Here is a 17,925-nt window from a genome sequence, read left to right on the forward strand (position 1 = left end):
TAGAGATAGGTAGCCAGCCAGGCAAGAGACAAACAAACAGAGGGGAAAAAGATGTTCAAAACTACTCTCAGCACATAAATTCTACCCATTCATACAACCTCTTAATATGATCTCTTCTTAATGGGAATGAAGTCTAAAAGTAGTCAGGTTATGCTGAAGACTTTCAACATCAAACTATAGACATATGAAAGATGGCATGGAATCCTTGATCCTTTTATTTAACATCTGTAAGATGCTATCTCTCTTCATGTGCATTTCCTTTCAACGTCAAGTAACTCAGAGGATGAGGTCATCCTGGTACTATCGATCTTGCTCACTAGGGCAGTCTCCACGCACAGAAACTAAATGAAGGGACAAAAAGCCAAGGTACAAAATGTAACTGGCTGCCAATTTTAGAGAAATTTTAGAAGCATCTAATTTGCAGTGTGGCAGGAATCCCAGTTTCTCCGTGGTCAAGCACGCCTGGGCATGTCTGGTGACCTGCTGAGGCAAGGCTGAGGCACACTGGGTGACACAGGTGGAGGCTGCTTCCTAGAACAGGACTCGTTTTAGTGAAGAGAGGAGGAGAGAAACTGTGTAAGAAAGACTTAGTCACGCGATGGGGAGTCATAAATGCAGCGTGGGGTAGCTGTGACTCAAATCTGTCTCAAGTCTAGGCCCATGAAAACCGGTCTGGGTCTCTAAAGGAAGCAGGACTCATAAAGAGCTGTTTCACAGAAAGCCTGGGACACAGAGCACAGCAGCCCACCCCAGGTTTCCACTAACAGCGCTGCTCAACACAGTGATCTCCATTTCTCCCGAGGACATCCTGGCTTTGCCTGTTTGGCAGAGTTGGTGCCTGGAACAGCAGAGCCAAATGTAAGAAGGCAAAGGGGCAAGGTGTTAGGTGTGAGGGATAGAATCAGTGACCGTATTAGTACTGTAGTTGGTGTGTTTGAGGACGGTGCCTAAACCGATACATTTTATAAAGTATAAACAGTGGACAACTGATAAATAGGCATGCAAGAGAGTTGGGGTCACAACGAAAGAGAGCATCATTACAACTGAAGGGACCAGACAAGGCAACCACTCTGGATCAAGAGGGTGTGCTCCTGAGACCGCACACACAACTCTAACTCAGGTGGTGGCTGTGTGTTTCCCCACTGGCTGGGCTCCCACCTTACAATTTTATTCAGTTGGCCAATCTGGAAAGATCATCACCCAGGAAACTGAGGAAGAGGGTCCAAGGAGAAAAAGGTCAAGGCTCCAGGCCACCAAGTTTCTAGAATAGAGCCATGGGCCTTTATTTAAACAAAGGTTTACAGGGTGGGGAGGATTAGAATATTTGCATAATATTCTTAGAAGGTGGGGGGAGATAAAAAGATTTGAATTTCCTCTGCTAGGTCAGTCCTAATTTCTAATGTGCCTTAGAGCAGCTGCCACATACACTGAGTCATGCTTTATTCCAGTCCAGTTTGGTGATCCTCAGTCTACAATCCAGGATGACAACACATTCCTGATCTATCTGCAAGAATGACTCTGAAAGTTAGAGTTTGAGGTTAACGCCTGCCAGTGTAGCTACATTGTATATTATCATTTTAATTTTTGCTTTTCCTTGAGGAAACTTTTCTTTTCTTTTTCTTTTTTCTTTTCTTTTCTTTTTTTTTTTTTTTTTTTTTTGAGGATGTTTCCTTCCACTGGGGGAACATTACGTGTGATAGTATGTATCCAAAGGTTAAGGCTGCAACTGTACACTAAGATATTTGTGGGGCGGTTTCCTTGTGGCCCACACTAGTTGGCCTCAAAGTTGCAACAATCCCTTCTAGCCTCATACTACATGTTGTTTCTTTTATTATGTTTATTTTTTAAATTAGGGCAGTGAATTCTAGAAACATGAAAATACTCCACCTGGGGGATCTCTCTCTCTCTCTCTCTTTGTGTGTGAAGATCTACTAAGAATGAATGAGGGAATGCTCTCTGAGACTGCTTCCCCACTCCAGAGCATCAGATGTGCCCCGGAGTCAGGGTGTGATGTGGGCTGCTCACCAGCCTTCCTCATAAACTCCAGGTCTTTATTTTACAAAAAGCTTATTTACAAAGCATTCCCTTACCGAGAAGTTCAGGAAGATGCAATGCTTCCCTAGCTGTAAAGGGAAGGTTTGACTCTTGCCTGGGGATAGGGAGGAGCCTTTCATTAGTAGGAGTAGTAACCTCTTCCCTGCTTTCTTCTTCACACCCTCCCTTTTTGTGAGGCAGGATTTCAGTTTGGCCTGGAACTCGCTATATAGATCAGGCTGGCCTCGGAATCTCGGAGACCCTCCTGCCTCGGCCACCCTAGGGCTGGGGTTAAAGGTGTGCCTTTTAGGTGAGGTACCTGTGTGCACCACCCACCAGACTGGGAGGGAGGCCGGGAGATGTGGTCAGAGCTGCTGGGATTAGACAGTTGTGAGCCGCCTTGTGGGTGCTGCAAACCGACCGCCGGCTCCTCTGGAAGAGCGGTTAGAGCCCTCAACGGCCAGCGCTACACCCCAAGAACTCAGCCTGCCTACAAGTGTCACCCCAGATTTTATTAGAAGCTCCAGGACTTAAAACCTGCGAGGATCTCGAGCCAAAGCAACGCCCGCCTCGTCTGAGCTGCCCTCCTTGGGTCATTGGGACATCGGGACAGGTAAGCAAGCCTGGCTTGCGAGTCAAGCCTCTGCCTCCGCGGTGTGGACATCGGCTCGGCGCTTCAAAAACAAAAAACAAAAAAAAACCGATTTATCGAACTTTCTGCACATGTCTGAGACCTGTCTTTTGAGTATGGCAAGCGCTCAGACGGCCAGACACTTGCTCCACTTACGGCTTCCTTCTACAGGACACCACCTCCCCCGCAAACCACACACACACACTCTCTCTCTCTCTCTCTCTCTCTCTCTCTCTCTCTCTCTCTCTCTCTCTGAGCCGATGCTTCTCCTTCTCTCTGTAGAAGTCCAGGGCTGTGAAAATCCCCACCGACTTCGGGTTTCGAGGGCTCGTCCCGCCTCCGCCCGGAGCGGGAAGGCGTGGGAAGGCCCAAAGAAACTCTGGAGGGGCGGGGCCGCCGCGGCGCGCAGGCGCGCTGCCTCCTCCGCGTGAGTGCGCGCGTTCCGGCGCGTGTCCCCGCGCGGGCTCCGTAGCGCGTGTGCAGCCTGACGCAGCCCCGCGGGCCCTCCTCCCGCTCTGCGGCGGCCGCGCGGAGTTTGGGGCGTGCGGGCGCGGAGCGGGGGGTGGCGGGGGCGAGGAGGCGGCGGCGAGAGGAGGCGGAGGAGCAGCAGGCGCCGCCATGGCCGCCGCGCTCGCCGACATGGCCGACCTGGAGGAGCTCTCCCGCCTCAGCCCGCTGTCCCCCGGCAGCCCCGGGCCCGCGGCGCGCGGCCGGGCCGAGCCGCCGGAGGAAGAGGAGGAGGAGGATGACGAGGAGGCGGAGGCAGAGGCGGTGGCCGCGCTGCTGTTGAACGGGGGAGCGGGCGGCGGCGCGGGGGGCGGCGAGGCGGAGACCATGTCGGAGCCGAGCCCCGAGAGCGCCAGCCAGGCGGGCGGGGACGAGGACGAGGACGAGGAGGACGACGAGGACGAGGGCAGCAGCAGCGGCGGCGCGGAGGAGGAGAGCAGCGCCGAGAGCCTGGTGGGCAGCAGCAGCGGCGGCTGCAGCGGCGACGAGACGCGCTCGCTGAGCCCGGGCGCGGCGAGCAGCAGCAGCGGCGATGGGGACGGGAAGGAGGGCCTGGAGGAGCCCAAGGGACCGCGGGGCGGCCCGGGCGGCCCGGGCAGCAGCGGTGGCGGTAGCAGCAGCAGTAGCGTGGTGTCGAGCGGCGGCGACGAGGGCTACGGCACCGGGGGAGGCGGGAGCAGCGCGACCTCCGGGGGCCGGCGGGGCAGCCTGGAGATGTCGTCCGACGGGGAGCCGCTGAGCCGCATGGACTCGGAGGACAGGTCAGTGCGCCGCCAAGGGGACCCTTCCCGGACCTCGACGAGGGGGACTCAGGGGACTTCTTCCTGATTCGAGGGGACTCTGCGTGGATCCCGTCTAGGGGACTCCTCCCGGACCCCACAGAGGGGACCTAGGGGACTCCTCTTGGACTCCATTGAGCTGACTTCCTTGCCCGATCCCCTCCCATCTCCTGGACCCTTTGGCCCAGCGCGGGGCGGGGGGCGGGGGGGACCCTTCTAGCAGCGATCCCTTGCTCTGTAGATTCCCGGGCTCCGCCGAGGGGACCGAGGGGACTTTCTCGCCGCAGTCCTTTCCGTTTCTTGCTTCTCCTTCCCTGCCCCGCCCGCCTGCCCACCTTGGGAACGGCTTCGCCGGAATCTCCCCTGCCCCAGACTCTGGGACCCCAGACCTGGGGACTTTCTCTCCGGGATCTCCCGCCCCCTGATTCTCAGCCCCTCCCCCCCAGATCTCAACTTGGAAATCCCGGGCGGCCGCCGCGCCCCTCTTGCCGCTGAGCGGCTTCCAACTCCTCACCATCCCCCCTCAACTCTCCTTTCCCCACCCTCCTTTCCTCGGCGCGCGGTTCTCCTTTCGGATCGAAGGACGACTCTGTCCCGGAGACAGCCCCCCCAAAATGGCCCAGACGCCCCAGCCGAGCTCCAGAGGCCCTTGATGTACACCTCGGTACACAAGGTTAGCTTCGTGCATCGGTGTTCGGGAACACTTGTCAGAACTGCAATTGACAAGTGTTTTCCAATATGGCTGGTCTCCTGGAACTCACAGAACTAACTTGTGCAGGGAGGAGACCCCCACCCCTGGCTTTGCTTTACTTTTAAAAAGAACTGCTGGTCCGTTATGTGTAATCTCTGCTTCTCAGATCCCTCACATCTGTCAGTTATATCATCTCAGGGGATTTGAGTTTTGGTCATCAAATCTGAGGGACCAAGTTTAAAACACAGAAAGAGCATTGTGGAAAGGAACAGTAGATTTGAATTGATGTCCTTTACAGTTGCTTTGCTGAATCGGAAATAATTGGGAGTCACAAGATACAGGCGTGCAGGTTTAAAAAAGTAGACTGTGGCTTACAAAAGCACCATTATATATACAGTGGTACTAAGATGTGGGAGTCACATCCCCCGTGGTGACTTTTTTTTTGCAGTCATGTATGGGGAGGTATCTGGAGTAATTGCCACTGTTCTAGATAGTACATTTAAGAAATGTATGTTTTGGTTGCTGCTCTAATTTTTGATTGTAAAATTTCATAATCGAAGTTGATTTTTAATCCAAAGAACCTCATGCTTAATGTTCCTAAGGTACATTAGCATTTACTTTTGACCACCTGCTAGTTTTTGAAGATTAGAATTTATAAGTCAATAGTGATTTCTCACCGTGGGTTGTGTTTGGGGTTAGGGGGAAGGGTGTCGGCCTAATATAACCCAGTTGCTCTTTCTTGAGAATTCAACCTTACCTACCTTCGCCCCTCACCACGGCATCCTTGGACTTTGCTTTGGTTTGAAGTTACAGCACCCTGAGGTCTTTAGGGATTCTGGTTGCCAACAAAGATGAGCGCATTCCTAGTCAGTGATAAGGGATGAGCAAAGATGAGCACGTTCCTAGTCAGTGATAGGGACTGCCTGGAAAAACCTCAGGAATTCTTTTCGACACTTTAAAACTGAGATAAGTAACTACTTGCTCTTTCTCCAACAATCTTTACGACAGAGGTTCACTTTGTAGCCCAGGCTGGTCTGGGATTCACAGAAATAAATCCTCAGCCTCCCAAATTCAGTGTCCACCTAGTATCTAATCTACCACAAGAACCGAATGGGTGTAAATCAGACTGCTCCTTAGGAAAACCTAGAAAGGTTGTGCTAAACTGTAGATGTGGTTGGGGAGGCCAGTATCTTTAAGAGACCCTGTGGCACAGCCTGTTTTGGGGGCTGCTGTGTGCTGCTGGAAGCTGTCACTTTGTTCAGGTAAAATCGAGGCTGTCCTTCAGAGACACTGCTGACTCCAACTCCACATGAAGCACGTACTGTTATTCATCATCATGCATGTTTGCCATGTCACCCTCATGTTGATGATGCACGAGAGGGGGTGTTTTAACGTCCATTAAGCTATGGAAACAAACGAGTGTCTCACAGAAAATAGCATTGGGAGAGATGCAGCTGGGTGTGAACAAGGTCCGCACCTCCAGTACTCTCAGAAGAACTTGGAATAGTTCACTTTATTTCATCTTTAAGGAAGGGTTTATTTTGGTTCATAGTTCTAGGGGCAGCGGGTAGGGTGGGGTGGGATGGGAAGGTTCAAATCCACCCTGATTCGGAAATACTTGGAACATGTAGGAAGGCATTGGGGCAGGAGCAGGAAGCTGGCTGGTCACATTATGTCCATGCTGTGAGATTGAGCATGGCAAGAGCCTGTGAGTTTCTTCTTTTTTTTTTCCCTTTGTCTTTTTTTGGGGGCGGGGGGGGGGGGCAACTCTGTCTATGTAGTCCAGGCTGGCCTCAAGCTCAGGTCGGTTTGCTTCTTTCTGCTGCACAACAGAGAAAGCTTGGACTGGGTCCCATCTACCGTTAGACCTTTGAGATGTCCCTTGGGGAGCTGTCCACACCATGGTTTGGGGGGCCGGAGGATCAAGTCCTTCATGGAAGAGGACAGTGCGACTGCAGTGGCTTACAGCTCTGGCTTAGAATAGTTCACCTGAAATAATAAGTGGTATGTGTTTCAGAGTTGTCCTCACCCCCCACCCTCTCCATTACTTTCAGGGGACAGTGAATTTCTGGTTAAACAATTGTTAAGTAATTTGGTTTGATTTGGTATTGGATATCAATTTTGACATAACTCAATGAAGAGTAGTATGGGTATTAAGTACAGATAAGGTTAAACAAGCATGCTTGCTTCCTTTTTTCCTTTAATTTATTAACATTTATTTATTGGTGTATGTGTGTACACCAGGTGCAGTACAAAATTCAAGGGGGACTTGTTCTCTCCAGCTTGTGTGATCTGTATGAACTCAGGGCAGCCGGCTTTACAGGAAATGCATTTACCAGCTCAACCACTTCACTGGCCCATTCTTGCTTTCTTAATGCTTTTAAACATTGGAAGCTGAAAAAAAAATGCTATTGTGGTGATCATTTCGGGGTAGTAGCTTTTTCATCTGTGTGAGGAACCCTTAATAGTGAAATTGTGAAATACCTCTTGTTGGCTTTGAGTTTTATGATTCGGAGTTAAAGATCCTTTATTTATTTATTTATTTATTTATTTATTTATTTATTTATTTATTCATTTATTTATTTATTTATTTATTTATTTATTTATTTGACATAGTCTGTCTCTGGTTTAGCCTGGCTTGGTATTCACTCTGACCTAGGCTAGCCTCCAACTCCTGACAGCCTTCAGTCTCCTGAATGTTGGGATTGCACGTGTGAGCTACCGTGCTGCTTAGGAGCCAGCATTCATTCTTGAGCTTACCCTTCAGAGTGCACCAAGCTCTGGATTGATTCATAGCTGATTTCATGGAAGGGAGTTGTAAGTTTTGTAGTTAATTGATGGGAAGATATAGTAGCTTTAAAAGTCCTTTAAAAGGTGAGGCATTCCTGTGACAGCAACATCCTTACCTTATCTTCTGAACTTTTTCTACTGGAATGGTTAGTTTTTCAGGTTTTGAAACATTTAGGGAAGCTGTGGTGGTATATGCCTTTTTAATCGCAGCACTCTGGAAGCAGAGACAGTACCCTGGTCTACAGAGCAAATTCCAGGACAACCAGGGTTGAAACAGAAGAACTCTGTCTTAAAAGAAAAAAGAACACGTTAAATGTTGAGTTAATCTTCTGTTATGCCTTAAAATTTATTCACATTTTTTTAAGTATGCATGTTCCTTTTATAGAAAAACAATTAACTCTAGTAATGCCTAGATATTAGAATATTTGATTTAATGATGTCCTTTACAAACATGCATTAGACATTTTTGTGTTTGAAAGACTTCTTTTAAATTAAATGTAGTTATGTGTTTAGAGGGTGCAAGTGATGAGAGGCTTTGGTCCCTTGGAGCTGGAGTTCCAGGCAGCTGTGAGCCTCCTGTGGTGGGTCCTGGGAACCATGCTTTGTCTTCAGAAGAGTAGTGTTTGCCCATGGGTTAATGTGAGTTATTTCTCCAGCCTTCTATTAGAAGTATTGTAGTGAAAGTGACTCATTTCTAAATTGATTAAATGATATGTCCTACAAAGTGGCTGAGAAATAGGTTAAAGCATATTTAATAGTATTATAAACTAGATATTTCTAAAGATTGTGGTTTTGTGTGTGTGTGTGTTTGGGAGTGTGAGTGCAGCACCTGTTAGGTATGGGGTTTTTGTTTTTTAGTTTTTGTTTGTTTGTTTGTTTTGGAAGGTAGGGTGATAACATATTTCCCACTTGATCCATCAGGTATGTTGACGTTTAGACTTTAAATTCCAAGGTAGATTTTGCCATAGCTCCTAGCAAATAATTTTGTTTATTAAGATTGGGTCTGTGTAGTCTGGCTAGCATAGAACTCCTGATCCTTGTACCACAACATGATTTTCAAACTGTTAGGATTACAGGCAAGTTCTACTACATCTAGCTCAGCAAACTTGATCAATCACAAGTCACTATTTTATTATACTTTACCTGTCATTTGTTTTTTTGTTTGTTTGTTTGTTTTTGGGTTTTCTTTTTCTTTTTTTTTTTTTTTTTTTTTTTTGGTTTTTCGAGACAGGGTTTCTCTGCGTAGCCCTGGCTGTCCTGGAGCTCACTTTGTAGACCAGGCTGGTCTCGAACTCAGAAATCCGCCTGTCTCTGCCTCCGGAGTGCTGGGATTAAAGGTGTGCGCCACCACGCCCGGCTCCAGCTTTTCTTTAAATGTCATTTTTTGGATTACATTTTTCTGCAACTTATAAAACTATTTTTTTTTTTTGTATGTCTGTATCTCTGTTGGGTCTTTGTGAGTGCAGGTGCCTGAGAGGCCAGAGACTTCAGATCCCCTGGAGCTGGAGTTGCAGGTGTTTGCTAGCCAGCCATCCAGTGTGAGTGCTGAGAAGAGAATCTGGGCCCTTTGCAAGAGCTGCCTTGTTCTTACCCAGGGTGTGTCCAGCCTCCTGAAAACACAGTTTTTGTTTTTGTTTTTGTTTTTTTCTTTCAATGTAAAGAAACTTTGTTGTGTAACTATATAGTCTGATGGTGATTGCTCCTGTCTCCAGCTAGAGAACCGTGGGTATAGTAGCACTGCAGGTCTGTCTACTGGAGAAACATACTCAGTGTGGAGTGAGAGGCTGTAGAGGAGAGCAGCCTGCTTGTTTTCCACAGACTGCATTTCATCATTGTTGCATAAAGTCCCCTTTGACCAATTTAGTGAATGCTGCTGGGTCTTGGGGAGACAAATCCTTTGTCTTTTTCTAGAGGAGTCATTGTGCAGATAGACAGTAGTCTTTTTTTTTTTTTTCATTTTGATTAGAAAAACCCTTTTTGGCTATTAGTTTTACTGTGATAATTAGATGTAATTAGAGCAATAGCAGTAATAATTTCTTGGTTTAGTTTAATGATTTTTAATGTACTTCTAATTTTTTATGATCAGTTCAGCGTGACAGCCATATGTTATACTTTAAGCTATCTCTCTAGTCCCTTATCCTGAGTTTTTAATTATTTTTTGAAACAGGGTCTTACTATTTAGCGCTGGCAAACCTGGAACTCAGAGAGATGTCCACCTCTGCCACCCAAGTGCAGAGACGTGGGAAGGAAAGCAGGTGCCTGGCTAGAGCAGTCCTAGTGAGCAGCAGATATAGGTGGAGAGAAGCACCTGTTAGTAGCACGACGTCTTTGTTGCTAGCAGTTAGATGATTTGTCACACACAGCTCATTCATTCCTTTTGTAAGTTCAAAGCCACTCTGGGATACAAAGCAAGACCTGAGTCAGAAACAACCCACCCCAACTAAAAAGCCTAAGGTTATATTGTTTACTCTGACGACCCTTTTCAATGCTCTTAGACGTATACTTTTTTTTGCCTCCAGCTTAAGCAGTTTTCATTTGGTACATAGGCTCACGTTTGCTTCATCCTATTTATCCCCTCTGCCCTCTTTGAGATAGGCTCTCACTGTTTGCTCAGACTAGCCTGGAACTTGGTTAACAATGTGTCCAGTGGGCAGCAAAAGCTAACAGTTGCAGGTGTGAGCTCTGCACCTGCATCCTGAGAGGGACAGACAGTTCAGTGCTAGATCAGAACTGCTGGTGAGCCCTCCTCCCGCTGCCAGAGGCTTACAGGCATGTCACACTAGGTGGCCCATATACTATCCTGAAAAATAGAATTTTGGAATCCTTGTTTTATAGGCTGTAGAGATGTATCACACATGCAGGAGTCCCCAGATTCCCTATATATTTAACCCACTATGTATATTTAGGATTTTGTACTAATTAGGTGAATTGAAAGGTTCCTAAAGATTGTGCTTTTCATTATTGACAAGGGGAAAAGTCTGATCTCTTAGAGATTAGGGAAGTTCTTACTGGAATCTTCAAACCAGGACCTTCATTTGTCTTGAAGGAAGGATTTGGAGTAAGCATTCAGGCTAAGTTCCTGGTGCCTTAATCCTTTCCTGTCACACTCAGAGCACAGTGGGTTCCAACCCTTTAATATAAAAATGCTGTTCTTCACAGTAGTGGACATTTTGATGTGTGTTGAGAAAATACAATTTAAAAACAATTTACAGAGTACACTGCTGCAGTTGGAATAAATTCTGTGTTCCCTCCTGCACGGCAGTGATTATTGTAAGTACTACAACAGGTTACAGGGGTGTTCTTTAGTTTGCTCAGCCATTTGTACAGATGCCCCATAAATATGTACAGCTACCTGTGTCATTCAGAATTAAAACAACTTACGAATTTCCAGTAGTGATTGAAAATTTTTCCTCAAGTGGAATTATATATGGAGCCACAATACATAAAAATGAAAGTGATATTTGATTAGCATTGATTTGTAGGGCAGGTCTTTAGACTTTGTTACATTAACTTACTTCATGTGCATGTGTGAAGGCATGTCTGCAGAGGTCAGAACAGCTTTGCGGGAGGTGGTTCTCGCCCTCACTCACCTCTACAGTCGATTTGTTTGGTTTGGAGACATTGTCAGATTGAAACCCATGTTACCTGAACTGAGGGCTCCCCCACCCCCAATTTTCCACCTTGCTTTTACCTTTTGCTTTGTTTTTTTGGTCCTGGAGATTGAAACAAGGTCTTCATGGTTAATAGACAGGCAAGCATTCCTCTAATGTGATGCACCCTGGTCTGAGACTGAATCTCACTAACGTTGGTGCTGGGTATTGGATCTTGGACCTGCTATGGAGGCAACCTACCACTTTGTTATAGCCCAATTTGAGCTTTTTCATAATAAAAATGTGAGGAGCCAGATGTGATGATGGTTTTGTAGGAGGTCTATTCGTTCAAAGCTGCCCTCAATTACAGAACAAGAACCAGGCTGTCTCAAACAAAACAACAAAACAACCCCCTAGAAACCAGTAGCAAGATCTCACAAACTAAAACTGATTGATAGACATTTCAGTCTTTTGGGATAGATAGAGATGAATTTTAAAAGTTTATTCAGCTGGGCGTGGTGGCGCACACCTTTGATCCCAGAGGCAGGCGGATTTCTGAGTTCAAGACCAGGCTGGTTTACAGAGTGAGTTCCAGGACAGCCAGGGCTACACAGAGAAACCCTGTCTTGAACCGCACCCCCCCCCCAAAAAAAAACAACAACAAAACAAAAACAAAGTTCATTCATTGCTAGCCTGGGCAGCATGGCAAGACTGATTTTTTGGGGGATGGGTGAGGGGTGTGCTATCAAGATGACTTAGCAGCTAAAAGTGCCCTCTGCCATGCCTGATGAAGGGAAGAGCAACCCCTGCAAGTTGTGGTCTCCCCCCCCCCATGAAATTTTTTGTTTCTATTAATTTATTATCAATCTACCATTCATAGATCTAAAAAAACTCAAAGCAAGTCCCTAAGAAGCCACTTGAAAATTCCTAGATGGCCTGGGAGTTAGAAGCATGAAACACAGCCTCAAAACCAAAACCAAAAAGCGGGCTACAGGTATAAAATGAGTGTTAAAGAAGTTTGAAATAGGGCTGGTGAGATGGCTCAGTGGGTAAGAGCCGACTGCTCTTCCGAAGGTCCGAAGTTCAAATCCCAGCAACCACATGGTGGCTCACAACCACCCATAATGAGATCTGATGCCCTCTTCTGGTGCGGCTGAAGACAGCTACAGTGTACTTACATATAATAAATAAATAAATCTTTTAAAAAAGTTTGAAATGTAAATAAAGAAAATATCTAATAAAAAAAGAAAAAGAAAAGAAAATCAATCCTGAGGCTGGAGAGATGGCTCAGGGTTATGCTATTCCAGAGGTCCTGAGTTCAATTCCCAGCAACCACATGGTGGCTCACAACCATCTGTAATGGGATCCAATGCCCTCTTGTGTCTGCAGACAGTGACAGTGTACTCATACATAAAATAAATAATTCAAAACAAAACAAAAACAACCTCAATCCCTAGAGGCAAAGGAAGGCCAGTTAATCTCAACACCAGGGAGACAGATACTGAGTTACTGGACCAGCCTTGGCTGTAGAGGGAGACTTAGTATCAGAAAACAAAAACAATTTATAAGAGACTGAAGAGTGGTTTATATGCTAGAGGACCTAAGTTCAATTCCCAGCATTCACATGGTGATTCATAAATACCAGTTCTAGGAGACCCAATGCCCTCCTAGTATCCTTGGGCACCAGGTGGCATAGAGACATAATATAGTCAAAATTGTACATATTTTTAAAAAAGGCTCTGTGTGTGTGTGTGTGTGTGTGTGAGAGAGAGAGAGAGAGAGTGTGTGTGTGTGAGAGAGAGAGTGTGTGTGTGTGAGTGTGTGTGTGTGTGTGTGAGAGAGAGAGAGAGTGTGTGTGTGTGTGTGTGAGAGAGAGAGTGTGTGTGTGTGAGAGAGAGAGAGAGAGAGAGAGAGAGAGAGAGAGAGAGAGAGAGAGAGAGTGTGTGTGTGTGTGGCAGTGGTGATGGTTAGATTTTAAGATATATTCACAGTGGATCATTCTCTCAAGCTATCTTCCAATTCTTGGCAGTCCTGCCTCTGCCCCACACCACCCAGTTTTGTATTTGATCTTGAGGCACTGTTGTATTTTTGCCTTGTACTTTATTGCCAACTAATCTCAAAGCATTGCAGTGGCATGGAGAATGTGCTCAGTATGTTAGTTGTAAGGAGCAGAATGTTGGATGTATTCAGTATTTATAAGATCGTAATGGTTTTGGTGACTTTCTAACAGTAACAGCCCTTTTCTTCTCTTATAGCATAAGCAGTACGCTAATGGACATAGACAGCACAATTTCCAGTGGACGCTCAACCCCGGCCATGATGAATGGACAGGGGAGCACGACTGCTTCAAGCAAACACATTGCCTATAACTGTTGCTGGGACCAGTGCCAGGCATGCTTCAACTCCAGCCCAGACCTGGCAGACCACATTCGCTCCATACATGTCGATGGTCAGCGTGGAGGGGTTGGTTTTGCCATTCTTTTTCACTCTTTGTTTGTTTGTTTGGTTGTATTATTTATAATTGCAAATAGGATTTTTTTTCTTCATGAGAGGAATTGGTGAATTTCCCTCTTAAATATTGTTATTACCCTATCTGCTTGCTAGGATTACATGATAAAAATTTTAGATTTCAGTTTGTTCCTAGATAGGTTGTTTTGAAGAAACAAACCCTTTAAAGCTGTAGTAGACGTATATAAATGGACACAGTGACTCCCAAGGTTCTGGCACTGGAGAGGAGAACATCTGGGAACCAGTGTCACTTGTGCGACTCCTGTGGGAGGCAGCCTGAGAGATGGTGCCAGGGTTGTACATGTAGCCAGTACATGTAATTTGAAGGGATTAGAGCCATCATTCCAGCCCCCTTTAAAATTTTATTTACTTTTATGTGTATAGTTGCTTTTGACTCTACATAGTGACATGCTCAGGTTCTGGTCTCCTAGAACTCCAGTGCCAAGGGAATCCAGCGCTCTCACTTGTCCTCTGAAGTAAGGTGCACATGCAGTGCTCAAACTGATATTTAGGCAAAACACACAAGCACTCTACAAAGGAGGACTAAGGAAAATAACATAAAACAAAGCACACCCACTTGTGAAATAGCTACAGTTGTGCATCTAAAGTCTTAGGTTCTTCTTTCCTCTTTTCTTATTTCTCCTTCCCTTCTCTTTCCCTGTCCATTCCTTGGTTTTTTTGAGAGACAGGGTCCCTCGGAAAGCCCCAGATTAGTCACTTTGCTAGGTGACAGCGGCGCACACTTTTAATCACAGCGATTGGCAGGCAAAGGCAGGTGGATCACTGAGTTTGGCACTAGCCTGGTCTACAGAGCTAGCTCTAAGACAGCCAAGACTATTTAGAGAAGCCCTGTCTCAAAAAAAGTGTAGTCACTTAAGATTTTAGATTAATAGAGCCAGCAGGTCTCTAAAAATCTAGTAGCAGGTCTGTAAAAATCTTGGTCCGTGAGAGGTTGAGCCAGACTCCTGGTAGAGGTCAGCCTGGGCCACATTGAGGGGGCCTGTCTATTATTATTATTATTATTATTATTATTATTATTATTATTATTATTATTATTATTATATTTTCTTCATTTACATTTCAAATGCTATCCTCAAAGCCCCCATACCCTCCTGCCACCCTGCTCCCCTACCCACCCAATCCTGCTTCCTGGCCCTGGCATTCCCCTATGCTGGGGCATATAATCTTTGCAAGACCAAGGGCCTCTCCTCCCATTGATGGCCATCCTCTGCTACATATGCAAATTAGAGATACAACTCTGGTGGGGTACTGGTTAGTTCATAATGTTGTTCCACCTATAGGGTTGCAGACCCCTTCAGCTCCTTGGGTGCTTTCTCTAGCTCCTCCATTGGGGGCCCTGTGATCCATCCAATAGCTGACCGTGAGCATCCACTTCTGTGTTTGCCATGCACTGGCATAGCCTCACAAAAGACAGCTATATCAGGGTCCTGTCATCAAAATCTTTATGGCATATGCAATAGTGTCTGGGTTTGGTGGTTGTATGTGAGATGGATGAGGGGGTCTGTCTTAAAAAACTAAGTCATCCAAATAAAATTGAAAGTCTCCAGTGCTAGAAAACTAGGGTTATCTTGTTTTTAAATATTGTGTTGATATATATTTTTTCCCTTCCTTTTTCCCTCCCTCCTTCCCTCCTTCCTTCCTTCCTCCCTTCCTTTTTTATTTATATGTTTTAGTTTTTCAAGACTGCTGATCTGGGTAGTCCTGGCTATCCTGCAACTCACAAACCTGCCTGCCTCTGCCTCTGGAGATTTGGGATTAAAGGTGTGCCCAGCTATGTTAATATTTCTGTTGATGTTACTTGGGTTGAAAACTTAAGACAGTTCAGTCCATCATTAGCAGTCAGGAGATTTACACTGAGGAGTATATATGTGTGCTTACCAAACAGTACTGAATTATTTCCTGTAATGTATAGCATTTAACCATTTTCTTTTCCTAGAATTATTTTGAGACAGGATTTCACTGTAGACTACACTGACCCTGACTTTTCAGATCTGCCTGCTTCTGCCTCAGGAATGATGGCTGGGATAAAAGGCCTGTGCCATTCACTGCACCCGCTACACTGGGTTTCTTTAAGGAACTTTTAAAAACATACTATTTTTTTTAATGTTTATAAGTATATTATAGCTGTTTTCAGATGGTTGTGAGCCACCATGTGGTTGCTGGGAATTGAACTCAGGACCTCTAGAATAGCAGTCAGTGCTCTTAACTGCTGAGCCATCTCTCCAGTCCTTTAAGGAACCTTTTAAGTATCTGTCTAAATACGTGTTTGTATCACATTTATCTGTTTGTTTATTTTGTATGTGGGGGGAGGTGGGAGTGTAGAGATCAGAGGGCAGTTTGCCAGTATTGGTTATTTCATTCACTATGTGAATCTGAGGATTGAACTCAGTTTATCGGGCTTGGTGGCAAGTGCCTTTACCCACTGGGTCACCTCACTGGTCCAGAAGTAATCTTGGGAATGTTTTTCATGGCAGGGATATTGAACAATATCCTTTGTGGTTACCCCTTGAGCTTCCTCTGTAGCCCAGGTCGGCTTTGCACTCAGGTCCTGCCTCAATCCTGCTGAGCAGCTGCAATTACAAGCCTGCTCTGCTAGTGAGTGGTTAAAGGGACTTTTTTGGGGGGGGCGGTTGAGACAGGGTTTCTCTGTATAGCCCTGGCTGTCCTGGAACTCACTCTGTAGACCAGGCTGGCCTTGAACTCAGAAATCCGCCTGCCTCTGCCTCCCGAGTGCTGGGATTAAAGGCGTGCGCCACCACGCCCGGCTAAAGGGACTTTTAAACCTTGGAGAGCGAAGCATTGTAGGATGAACAGAGGAGGGCCAGGAATCAATCATTGAGGAGGATGTGTTTTGAAATGTAGTGCCTGCCTAAGTGAAGTTATGTGCAGTGTCCTGGGAGCAGTCGTTTACAAGGGCAACAGTGATGTTGCCTTGTTCAATAGAGTAAGTTCTGGTTTTTTGAGATCGGGTCTGTATAATCCAGGCTGGCCTCTTGTGAGTCTCTTACCTCTACTTTCCAATTGCTGAGCTAATGTCAGCATGGTCATTGGACCGAGATTCTCCAGGTTTGTGTGTGTATTCTCTGAAAGTACTCTACCAACCACTGGAGGACACAGTCCTACCTGACAGTTCTACCTACTGTGCCTGCTAAGGAGCTAGGTCAGGCCCATGTCACGAGTCCATCTGAGAAAGTCAGCCAAAGTAGACCCCAGAAGCTCACCTTGACTCAGTCATTAGTTCATGGACTGAGGTGCTTGCTGCCCAAGTAGGCATGTGAGAATAGGAATCTGTGAGTAGAAAACTTTGAAATATAGCTTACATAAAGTGTAACTTTTGACTCATTCTTTGAAGTTAAAGCTTACCTACTAGTTAAAGTTTATTGAGCATTTTTGTCATATTTGCTTAGTAGTCAGAACTAGTAAATGTTTCTTCCTTTATTATACAATGTAAGTAAGCTTGTCTTAGTGCCTGGAGATTGTCACCTTCTGTGGATCTTCATCCTCAGGAGTGTATTGGAGGGGAAAGGACCCAGCACTGAGAGTGGGGCAGACTGCATGCGCTCTGTTGAGAAACTTAGAATGGAATGTATTTTCATTGAGTGCACAGTGTTTATCAGTGAAGATTTTCATCATATTTGAAATTACGAGGATCCAAAGTCTTTGAGATAAATGCTGACACTGTCTTTATTTTTAACAGGTGTTCGTTTGCTTGTGGAAAGGTTGCAAGGTGTATAACACCCCGTCAACCAGTCAGAGTTGGCTACAGCGGCACATGCTGACACACAGTGGAGACAAGCCTTTCAAGGTATGTAGATGAGGGATTCATAAAGTCACATTGTGAACTCATCTCTCCTTTTTAAAGGTAAGGTCTCACTCTGCAATCTGTTCAGGTGGTTGTGAAACTCCTTATGTAGACCGAACTGGCTTCAAAGTCTTGGCAGCCCTGCTTCCTTGGCCTCCCAGTGTTAGCATTTCAGGTTGAGCCACCATACCTGGCTGACCTGTGTAGTGAGCATACTTTGGGCCTTCTAAAAATTTCCTTTCAGTACTGAGGAGCAAATGTAGAGTCCTGCAAGCGTCTCCCACAGATTTGACCCTGGTGCTTTCTAAGAATGGAAAAGATCTTTTTGTTAACAATTTTGTTGATGCTTACATTTCAGAAGATGCTGGGGATAAATAAAATAAGTTCAGGGTGAAGAACAGAGCAAAAAAAAAAAAAAAAAGGCGAGCACCTTTTAAACCAGCAAATGGCCAGATAGTGTTGAGACATATAACCAATTACACCCTGTGATCTGACTGCTGTCTCACTGTCAGGTAATACTGTTATGGAATAAAGAAAGTACAAGTCCTTAACAAACATGTGTTTTGGGATAT

General features: G+C 45.8%; 1 protein-coding gene across 9 annotated transcripts in view; it reads left to right on the plus strand.

The window, feature by feature from the left end:
- The first annotated feature begins 2,042 nt into the window (after window positions 1–2,042).
- Aebp2 (AE binding protein 2) overlaps window positions 2,043–17,925 on the plus strand; it is a 56,019-nt gene continuing 40,136 nt past the window's right edge. For 3 of the 9 annotated variants that reach the window (XM_006506905.3, XM_006506906.1, XM_017321346.2), the window contains exons 1-3: window positions 3,052–3,933; window positions 13,278–13,485; window positions 17,249–17,356. In XM_006506905.3, the coding sequence (XP_006506968.1) occupies window positions 3,284–3,933; window positions 13,278–13,485; window positions 17,249–17,356 (966 nt within the window). In that variant the 5' untranslated portion in view covers window positions 3,052–3,283. Of the gene's footprint in view, window positions 2,648–3,051; window positions 3,934–4,497; window positions 4,625–6,473; window positions 6,647–13,277; window positions 13,486–17,248; window positions 17,357–17,925 lie in introns of those variants that run through there. The other 6 variants (NM_009637.4, NM_001005605.2, XM_006506909.3 and 3 more) reach the window with 5 other exon arrangements.

Source organism: Mus musculus, chromosome 6, assembly GCF_000001635.26.
Source record: "Mus musculus strain C57BL/6J chromosome 6, GRCm38.p6 C57BL/6J".
Taxonomy (NCBI): domain Eukaryota; kingdom Metazoa; phylum Chordata; class Mammalia; order Rodentia; family Muridae; genus Mus; species Mus musculus.